The sequence below is a fragment of the Cebus imitator genome, unplaced genomic scaffold, assembly GCF_001604975.1.
Source record: "Cebus imitator isolate Cc_AM_T3 unplaced genomic scaffold, Cebus_imitator-1.0 Scaffold384, whole genome shotgun sequence".
Taxonomy (NCBI): domain Eukaryota; kingdom Metazoa; phylum Chordata; class Mammalia; order Primates; family Cebidae; genus Cebus; species Cebus imitator.
In genome coordinates, this window is record NW_016107699.1 from 1,359,581 (window position 1) to 1,370,046 (window position 10,466).

Below are 10,466 nucleotides of genomic sequence, written 5' to 3' on the forward strand. Positions count from 1 at the left end.
TGTGTGAGGGACTGGTGTGTGTGAGAGAGGACTGTGTGTGTGAGAGGACGTGTGTGTGTGTGAGGGACTGGTGTGTGTGAGAGGACGTGTGTGTGTGTGAGGGGACCCTGTGTGTGTGGGGGGGGACTGGTGTTTGTGTGTGTGTGAGGGGACTGGTGTGTGTGTGAGGGACTGGTGTGTGTGAGAGAGGACCCTGTGTGTGTGTGAGGGGACTGGTGTGTGTGTGTGTGTGTGTGTGTGTGTGTGTGTGAGAGAGAGGGGACTGGTGTGTGTGTGTGTGTGAGGGGACTATGTGTGTGAGGCACTGGTGTGTGTGAGAGGACTGTGTGTGAGAGGACGTGTGTGTGTGTGTGTGAGAGGACTCGTCTGTGTGTGTGTGTGTGTGTGTGAGGGGACTGCTATGTGTGTGAGAGGACTGTGTGTGTGAGGACGTGTGTGTGTGTGAGAGGACTCGTCTGTGTGTGTGTGTGTCTGTGTGTGAGGGGACTGCTATGTGTGTGAGGGCACTGGTGTGTGTGAGAGGACTGTGTGTGTGAGAGGACGTGTATGTGTGTGAGAGGACGTGTGTGAGAGGACTCGTCTGTGTGTGTGTGTGTGAGGGGACTGCTGTGTGTGTGAGGGCACTGGTGTGTGTTTGACAGGCAGTGTGCATGTGTGCCTGTGCCAGTATGTGCACTGTATCTGAGGGCAAATGCTGAAGGCGCTCCACAGAAGACATAGAGGAAGGACTGGAGCCCAGCCAGGCCCTGAGAAAGACGGGCAGAGCCCCCTCTCTGGGGCTTAGGAAGGTTTCAAGGGAAGCGATGGGGAAGCCACACCGCCTGGGAGTTGAACGTGTGAGGGGCCGAGGAGCGGAGTGTGGTGACCACGTGGGGCTGGTTCTAGGGCAGCAGCAGCACCTGCCTGTGTGGACGTCTGGGTCTGCCATGTCTGCTGGTGTTACTTGTGCCATCTTGGCTTTTTCCTTCTCAGTGGGCCATCTTGGCTTTTTCCTTCTCATTGGGCCTCTCACTTTGAAGAGGGCACAGTAGGCTGGTGAAAGCTTGCTATGTCTGGGGCTGCTGATTTGTTTGGGGGTGCAGACAGTTAAAACCAGAAGAGAAGTAGTCCCATTCCGCAGCCTGAGGCCCTGCCACAGAAGTGGGGTTAGCACCCAGGGAGAGCTCAGGTTAGAACTGTAGGTTTCAGGCCCCACCCAATACCCAGAAGGCCAGTCAGAAATGTAGGGTGGGGGTGGCACCAAGCACCCCAGGATGTGATGCCCTCTCCCGCATTTTGGGGTGACGGGAGGCCCCCATGGCATGCACTGCAGGGAGCAAGGTGTGCTGAGCCCCAGGCTCTGTGCCGGGTGGCTGCTGGAGGCTCTACCTGGCTGGGTCTTGGGGAAAGGGGTCACTGGGAGCCCTGACTTTCAGGCTCTGGGTGGACCAACCAGCACCGACACTCACCCCATCCAAGGAACGTGAGGGGCCAGCTGTAGACAACTGCAGGACACGCCCTCCTCGGAGGCAGTACCCGCCGGCCCTTCTCTCTCTTCCACCCCACAGGTCGCCTGGTCACTGTATTTTCTAGGCCTGGGCTTGGGAACTTGAGTTTCTGGGCCCCTCATGCCTGCCCCACCCCTTGGAGTTGACGTGTGATGGGAAGTGCCTAATGAGGGCCACCTCTTGCTGCCACCCACCTACCTCAGAGTCTGCAGCCTTCTCTTGACTTCCATAGCAAGTGTGCTCTGGGCGAGTGGGGGGTCTGTGAGCCTGGGAGCACCCCATTCCTGTGGGCCATGGGGTCTGGCCAGGGTTCCATTTGTGATAATGAAATCGAAGTCATGTGGCACAGGCGTGGGTCACTTGGTTGTGCTGGCCTCATCCCTCAGGACGGATGAGGAGTACGGGCTCCCAGCATATCCCCAGCTCCCCCTGCCTGTGAAGCAGTGTGTGCCTGCTGTGGGCAGGGTGAGGCAGGCCCCCTGTGTGGTCACTGCATGGTCTGTCCTCTCCATGGAGCCCAGCAGCGCTGATGCCTCCCTGTGCCCCTTCCCCTACCTGCCAAATTCGTGTCCAGCAGGGGTTGCCCCACTTCCCAGTAGGGATCAGTTACATGCTGGTTGCCAAGGAGGCTGACTGGCACAGTGCCAATTGGCCAGAATGGGGAGGGTGGCATTTGATGGGCTCTTAAAGGACCAGGAGAAGTTTGCCAGGCCTGGCATACGATGGGCCAGTTGGCAGAGCAGCAGCTGGTATGCACAAGCAGGGTGCAGACCCCTGTGGTGGCAGGGAGGAGGGAGGTGAGGCTGGCGGGTGTGTGGGAGGCAGGAAGGAGGTGCTTCTGGCTGGCCCGGCCCCTCCCAAGTGCATGATGCCTTCCAGGTGGGGCCCAGGCTCAGAACCTACCTGTTGGATTGGGAACAGTGTCAGGGGCTTTGTTCTGGGGGTGTGCACACACTATCTGCCTCTCTGCTTCTTCCAAGAGGTATGGCAGCCCTGTGGGTGGTCTGAGGTCCAGCACCCACTCCTCAGTCCCTTCAGCGCCATCTCTGTCCTGCCTGCATCCGGAGCCTTCTCCAACAGTCCCCGCTCCATGTCCAGGGACTCGGTCTTTCTGTGCACTGGGGCTCCTGGCTAGCAGCACGGGGGGAGCTGGGAGCAGGGCACAGGACCTTGGCATGTCCCTAGGTGAGGGGCAGCCAGGCCACTGAGGCCATGCCTGGGGAAATCCCTGGGCCTGGATGGTGCAGAGCCTGTGAGGCTGGGCTGGGGGTGCCACAGAGTTGTTTTCTCCACTGGGCAAAGCTGAGAATGACTAAGGATGAGGAGGGTGCCACGGGATGTCGTGTGCTCTGAGGCCTCAACAGCTGCCGCTGGCTTGGACTGCGCAGTGGGCTGCCTGGGCCTTCACCGAGAGCCTGCCCTTCTGGGAAGGAGGACACTTGAGATCAGAGAGATGCAGCTGCTGCCAGGTGTTCGGTAGCCTCCTGTGGAAGTCCCTCTGTTGGTGCCCACATGGCCCTTCCTGGAGCAGAGGCTGTGTCCTGCACGTCCCCTTGGACCTGCTACCTTTGGGCCATTGCCCATCCTTCTGCCCCATGGGAACGAGTGACCAGGTCCAAAGAAAGGTGGGCTCGCAGGAGGCTTGTCCCACAGTGCACCAAGTTTGGCCAGCCCTGGGTGCTGGGGACAGGGTGAAACTGGGGGAGCAGCTTGGGGAGGCCCAGACTGGAGGGCCTGGTGCACACTTGCCCCTGTGTTCCCGGAGAGCAGGTGCAGACGGGAGGAGGCAGGGAGGCTGAGGCGCCAGTGCTGGAGTGGCAGCTGCTCCATACCTCCTGACCACAGCCAGAGCCTGGGAGAAGAGCCTTGGAGGGAAGCCAGGTCTCCAGGGTCTGCTCTGCCCAGCTCCCTCTGAGGACTGGAGGGGAATGTAGCTCCGGCTTGGAAGGCTGGCGAGAGTGCAGGAACTGTCAGTAGGGCAGCCTCCCTGAGTGGGACCTGGGGCAGACCCTGAGAGTGAGCATGCTGGCAGCTGCTCCTGCTGGCAGCCCTGCGTGACCTCCTGGTAACCGCCACCTGGAGCTTGCAAGGTGCCACAGCTCCTAAGACACAGAGCAGAGAGATGGTTCAGCAGCTTGTCTGGCAGCCTAGGTCCCCACCGCATCTGCTTCTCCAAATGGGAAGGCTGAGGCCAACCTGTAGCTGCCCAGGTGGGCTGTGGTGTGCCATGAGATCACAAGGCAGGGAGGCTTGGGCCTGCCCTCGGGTGGTCAGGGTCAGGCCCAGCATCATGGAGAGAGCCTACCCTGCGGTGGATGTGCCGGCCATGGCCTGGCAGAGGCTGGTGTGGAGTCTGGGTGCCTCGCTGTGTCCGGGAGAGGGGCTGCAGGCTGCAAGGAAGCTCAAGTCCATGTCTGTCCCACTCCTGTACTGTGGGTACCCCAAGCACCCAGGCTGCATGTGAGCCATCCACACCTGCGCTTCCTCTTCCTCAGACCCCACGCCCTGTGCTCTGGAGAGAGGGCAGAATGGGAGCCCTGGGGCCCATGGGCCCTGCTCCCTGCCTGGCTCTGGCTACTCCCAGCACTGCCCCCAAAGGCCTGCACTTGTCGCCTTTTAAGGCGAAGATTTCTGTGAGAAGCTGAAAGGGAAACATTTCCCTGGCATTCAGGGAGCATTTTTCCTTTCTCTTTCTCTTAAATAAACCATTACCAACTTTTCAAAACAGAAGAAAGTAAGAACAAGGTCAGGTTGCCGCATAGACCTTTGGTCCCCATCACCCTGTGGCTTCCCCAGACCTGGTGGACAGCAGGGACGCTGGAGCTGCAGGCCAGGCTGCCGCCTCATGCCAGGGGCCCGGTGCTCATAGCCAGTCAGGAAGGCAGGTACCTGCTCTGTGCCCCACACAAGGCCTGCAGTGTGTTTTCACTGGGGCCACCGGGGGTGGGGTAGGCCGGCCAACTCAGAAGAAACCAGGAGTGAGAAGGTTTGCTTCTCCTCTCCTTCCAAGAGCACTGGAAAGCTGGAGGCTACGCTCTGGGGGTCCTAATCCCTGGGCCCTCCCTGGTGGGAGGAGGTAGTAAGGAGGCCCTCCATGCAGGGCCCTGTGATGACAAGTGATAGCGCCAGCCCTTCCTCCCCGGGAGGCGCTGTGCCGGCCCTCTGCGGAGCAGTCTCTCCGCTGGTGTCCCCACGAGCCTGGCAGGAAGGCAGGGTTGCCCCAATGGGCTCAGGCAGCTCTCTCTACACCTGCGCTTGCCACAAGTGACCCCATGGGCAGGCCCTGGGTTTGGTGGGCACACTGACCACACTATGTCTCCTCTCTTGGCAGGAAGTCTAAAGCCAAGCCCAATGGCAAGAAGCCTGCTGCGGAGGAGAGGAAGGCCTACCTGGAGCCCGAGCACACCAAGGCCAGGATCACCGACTTCCAGTTCAAGGAGCTGGTGGTGCTGCCCCGCGAGATTGACCTTAACGAGTGGCTGGCCAGCAACAGTGCGCGTGGGCCTGGGGGTGGGCCCCTTCCCTCTTCCCCGCTCCTCCTGGAAGGCCGTCCTCGAGGAGGACCCCCACAGCTGGTGCTCAGCAGCCCACTGCTGCAAGGGGAGAGAGTGGCCCGTGGACTGGTGGAGCTCCCCCAGCCGAGCTCCCGCACCTGTTGCTGGAAGCAGGGATGGACGGGGTGGCTCGGCCCTGGCGTTTTTCATATCTGGCCCCTTCTCTTCTCTTCCAGCCACAACATTTTTCCACCACATCAACCTGCAGTATAGCACCATCTCCGAGTTCTGCACAGGAGAGACGTGTCAGACGATGGCCGTGTGCAACACGTGAGTGCCGCCTGGCTACAGCCTGACTCCTCTTGGGAGCCCCTGTCACCCCAAGCTCCTGTCCTCTTGGACTCCGTTCTCACCTAGAGATGCTGAGAAGTCTTAGCACAGGCCTTCCACCATGGCGTCCACCTCCTGTCCCTCAGGGGCCAATGGCCCAGCCAGCTGTGTCCCCAGTGGGGCCCGGGAGGTGCCGGAGCTGGTGGGGATTGATGGGGTGTGTTTCTGGGGGCAGAGATGTTTCCAAAGGGAATGCCCTAAGATTGCAGAGAGCCCCTCTTGGCTGGCTCCCGTGAGAGCTCTCTGTGGGCCCGAGAGGGACAGTGGGGGCTGGGCTGGGCAGGCCATAGCTCCTTGCTCTGTCACTCATTTCGTGGGAGCCCAGGTGCCATCTCCACAACTATGCGACAGGCCTGGTGCTGGTAGCTCTCTCCTGGAAGCACTACGCCCTGATTTCCTTAGTAGGTGGGTGTTGCTTAGTGGCCCTGTGCACCCCACTTGTGTAGCAGAGGAAGGAGCGCTGCCAGGCCTGGGTTGCTGGAGGCTGCAGGCAGGAGGAGGCTGGGTTGGGCTCAGCCTGGGATGTGTGCGGCTGGGGACGGCAGAAGCTTCCCCTGATGTCCTGCTGTTGTCAGTGCACGCAGGTCAGGGACAGAAGGTGGGCTTGTGAGCGCATCCCGAAAGTCATCCTGCCCATAGACATGGCTTTCCTGGCCCTGGTACCGGGAGACGTGGTCCCCAGACAAAGCTGAGTTCTCCCCTAAAGAAGCCACAGGGAGCTTCTGCACAGGCAGGTGGCAGGCATCCCCTTGGCTTCAGTCCTACTGGCCCTGCCCTCATGGCCCCGACAGGTCACAGCTGGGTTTGGTTCTGGTTGACACGGGCAGTTACAGACAACAACTGGCTTCACTCTCTTAATTCCCCAGGAAGATGAGGTGTCACGGCCAGGCCCAGCCCGGGAAGATGATGGGGACAGTGCTTATCACCCTGAGGGGCGCAAGCTCAATGTGAAATGGAGGTGGCCTCTGTGGATCAGGCGTGGAGGTGATCCTGAGGTGGCAGAGCAGTTTCCGAGAGCTGCATGAGAGCCTTGTGTCCACTGTGGCTCCGGAGCCACCTGTGGCCAAGCGCTGGCCAAGCGGCCCTGCTCCTGGGCAGGCGGGGCCTGGCACCCTTCTAGTGGCTCTGCTCCTGGTGCTCTGTGGCACTGGGTTTGTTTGGAAAAGGGGTTCCTTGGAGGAGTATAGGATGTGGAGTTGGGCAGACCTACGTCCCCTTGGAGGGCCTAGGCCACCCAGGGTCCTTTGCATCTGGAACCAGCATCATGGTGGTAGTAGATGTCTGTGAATTAAATGCATGTAATGCCTTCCCAGGAATCCTTTCAAGCCAAGGGACAGAAATCCACTCAGACTAAGAAACAGAAGCTTCCCAGAGGGCGTCAGGGCCACTCGTCACCTGCAAGACCAGTAGGTCTGCCTGGTAGCATGAGGGCCCTGGGGTTGAGGCATGTGTCCTCCATGCTGGGGCCTGTAGGACAGTCCCAAAAAGGTTGATGTCAGACTCAGAAGAAAGGGGGTGGGACCAGAAACACACTGCAGCAATAATGGCTGAGAGCTTTCCACAGATACAAACCTGCAGACTTAAGAAGCTGAGCAGACCCCATGTAAGGCTAACAGCCACGTGCAGACGTACACAAACCAAACGCTGAGAACTGGGGGCAAAGAAAAAGCCCTTGGCAGCTGTCCTTCGTCAGCAGCCAGACGGTGTGGCCTGTACTGACAAGGGATGCCGCAGTGAATAACTGTGGCGCTCGTTAGAAACCCAGGAGGCCAGAAGGAAGACGGAAGCCCATGCATCTTACAGTGCTGGGAGAAAAGAATGGTCACCCCGGAATTCCACATCCGGCCAGTGTCCAGAGTCACTCCAAACCAAGAGCCCTCCCAGCCGGCAGACCTGCTCTGCAGACTCCCTGCAGGGCTCCCTCCTTCCCCTGAGCATCTGCAGATGCGAGAGATGGTGCAAGAGGACGAGGGCAGTGCCCGCCAGTGCCCGTGCAGTGCCGTTCCCAGGACAGCTGTGGCGGGGTGGGCCTGTGGCGGCGGTGGGGCTGTAGGTGGAAGAGCTGCCACGCTCCAGTGGAAGCGTGTGTGCAGGTGCCACGTCGAGCACACAGGGTTAAGGTGCCTGCGACGACCCTTTGAGCAGCCTTGCAGAGCTCGTGTGTAGAGACACGGAGTCGTCATAGGTATTTCAAATGAAATACAAAAACATTCAAGTGGCCCAAAAGAAAGCCCGAAAGAAGAAATACCGTAAGGAACGAGCAACAGAGGCAGCAAACAGCAAATAGTGGAACACCTAAATGCTGACTGATCAGCAGAGGGGCTGGTGTAAATGCACCAGTCAGGACAGCGTATGAGGATAGATTTTTAAACTAAGCCAGCTCTCTGGTGTCTGCCAGAAGCTCATTTGTCGTATTTGATTTGGGATGGTTATGAAACGTGATAGACTTGGTGGCTTGTGAACAACAGAATTTTATTTCTTGCAGTTCTGGAGGCTGAAAGTCCAAGGTCAAGATCTGCTGTCTGTGGACCAGGAAGGGAGCACTGATCACATCACTGAGTCTGATTAGCTCGATTCAGTGTCTGGTGAGGGCCCCCTCCTGGTCCACAGACAGCGCCTTCCTGCTGAAAGGAAGGCGGGTGAGGGAACTCTCTGGAGCCTTAGAAGGGCACTCATTCTGTTCATGAGTGTTCTGCCTTGCGACCTCATCACCTCCCACAGGCCCCATCTCCAAATACCCTCACATCTGGGGTTTAACTTTCAACACAGAAATTGGGTACCAGTGTCCCGTATGTAGCATCACTGTAGATGCTGTGGTGTAGGCAGCTTACAAGTAGGAAGACAGAAGAGGGGCTGCGAAAACCTGCCTCAGAAGAGGGTGGGAGTGGCTGTTTCAGGCCGAGGGAGACCTGGAGCAAAGAAATGAGCAGGAGTGAAAAGGTTCTAGCTTTAGAAAAGGGGCGGCTCTTGAGGAAGAGATCATGCCATGAACGTGTATGCACAAACAGCAAGGCTTTGGACACAGCACACTGAAGGCGCTGCTGGAGAAACGGGCAGAATCACAGCATCGCTGCAGATTCCAGCACTCCTCTGGTGACAGAGCCTCAGAGACAAATCAGCGAGGGCAGGGCGCCTGATGACACCACCAGTCGGCTGGATCGACACTGCAGCCTCAGCAGCACAACCCCATTTTAGCTCACAAAGACGAGCCACCACAATGGATCACACCTGCCACAGAAGAGCCCTTAACACATTTTTAAAAACCAGGATCATACGAAGTAAGTTTTCTGGCCATGGTGGAGTTAAACTGGAAATCAGCAACAGAAAACAAAACTTTCAAAAACTGTACACACACGAAAATACAGCATGTCAGAATTTGTGAGACACAACGAAAGCAGTGCCTAGAGGGGATTTACAGGATTAAATGCTGTTTTACAAAAAGAAGATGACTTTCAGTCTAAGTTTCCAACTTTAAAAAGCTTGAGAAAAAGCAAAATAAACCCGAAGCAGAAGAAAGTAAATGAGAACAAAAGCACCCAAATTGATTTTTAAGACAATAGGGGAAATCAATGAAATCAAAATGTGATTACTTGAAAAGATAATGAAATCGGTAAACCTTTAGTAGATACAAAGATAAGAGAGAAAATGCAGTTACCAATAAAGAGGAGTGAGTGTCACTCTAAACCCCGTGGATGTAAAGAGAAATGTCACTCTAAACCCCGTGGATGTTAAAAGGATAATAAGGAAGTATTGCAAAAAATAACCCTCTGTGCAGATCAGTTCTACAGCTTGGATTAAATGGACCAACTCTTTGGAAGGCATAAAATACCAAAACTAGTGCAAGATAGACGGTGCCATAAGGTAAGAAAAAATAATACAAGGCATCCAAATTGGAAAAGAAAGAAAACAGTAGGTCTCCTTCTCTGCAGCTTCAGTTACCCATGCTCACCTGTGGTCTGAACATGTTACATGGAAAATTCCCGAGATAAACAGTAAGTTTTGAGCTGCACACTGTTTTGAGTGGCGCGGTGCAGTCTCGGCCATCCTGCTCCAGGCGCGTGTCCTCTTCCCTCGGTCCAGCTGGGCCTCAGGCCCCCTGAGCCACCCACTGTCACAGTGCCAGGTGCTTATGGTCGGACTGCCCTTAATTGACGTAGGCAGCCCAAAGTGCAGGAGTGTGATGCTGGCGATTCAGATCTGCCAAAGAGAAGACGTCAAGTGCTTCCGTGACCTCAAGGTGGAAAGGTGAATGAACGTTCTTGAGTAGAAAGAAAATTGTGTGCCGAGGTTGCTGAGATCTAAGGTCGGAACAAATCTCTGGATGAAATTGTGAGGAAGGGAACAAAAGGCTCTTTCATGAAACTGTGAAAGTGGCAGCCACGGTGCGTGTGGAGCACTTGGACCTATGGGTGGAGGGTGAGACCATGGGAGCAGCAGCGTGGTCCAGGAGGCCACAGGAGGCCGGCAGGAGGCCCCTGAGATGCGACACAGCCACTCACTGCAACTGACTGTCCTCAATTTATAAATGACACTGCCTGTGGGGCCTCACACCTATAATCTTGGCTACTCAGGCCAGGAGTTCGAGACCAACCTGGCAAAATAGCGAGACCCTATCTCAGTAAATCTGATCTTCCTGTCTTTATCTTAGTAACGTATGCATAGGAGAAAGTGCAGCGTATTTAGGGTTCCATGCTGACGTGGTTTCAGGCATCCCTGGGCTGTGGCAGTGCATCCCTTGTGGATAGGGAGTATTGCTGTACCCCTGTGCACACATTGCAGGACTGGGAAAACCTCAAGGATTGCAGCAGATAATAATTACATTTAACAAGGTCAACACACAGATCAGTGATGGCTGTGTTAGCAATGTGAAATTGAAAACTGAATATTTAAAATAGCTCCAAAAGTAATGAGATCCTCAGTTACAACCCTAACAAGACATTCCCAGGATTTGCACCCTGGAAACCCCAAAATGCTGATGCAGAATATTGAAGGTCTCCATCACGGAGGGACACACCACACTTATCTATCACCTAAGGTCTCCATCATGGAGAGACACACCACGCTTATCACCTGAGGTCTCCATCATGGAGAGACG

At 56.4% G+C, this 10,466-nt stretch overlaps 1 protein-coding gene across 4 annotated transcripts in view; it reads left to right on the forward strand.

Moving 5' to 3' along the window:
* The window catches only part of MOB2 (MOB kinase activator 2), a 71,782-nt gene that overhangs the window by 54,774 nt on the left and 6,542 nt on the right, over positions 1-10,466 (forward strand). For 2 of the 4 annotated variants that reach the window (XM_017507763.2, XM_017507760.1), the window contains exons 2-3: positions 4,819-4,979; positions 5,218-5,311. In XM_017507763.2, coding sequence (XP_017363252.1) covers positions 4,819-4,979; positions 5,218-5,311 — 255 coding nt within the window. Of the gene's footprint in view, positions 1-4,818; positions 4,998-5,217; positions 5,312-10,466 lie in introns of all 4 variants that reach the window. The other 2 variants (XM_017507762.2, XM_017507759.1) reach the window with 1 other exon arrangement.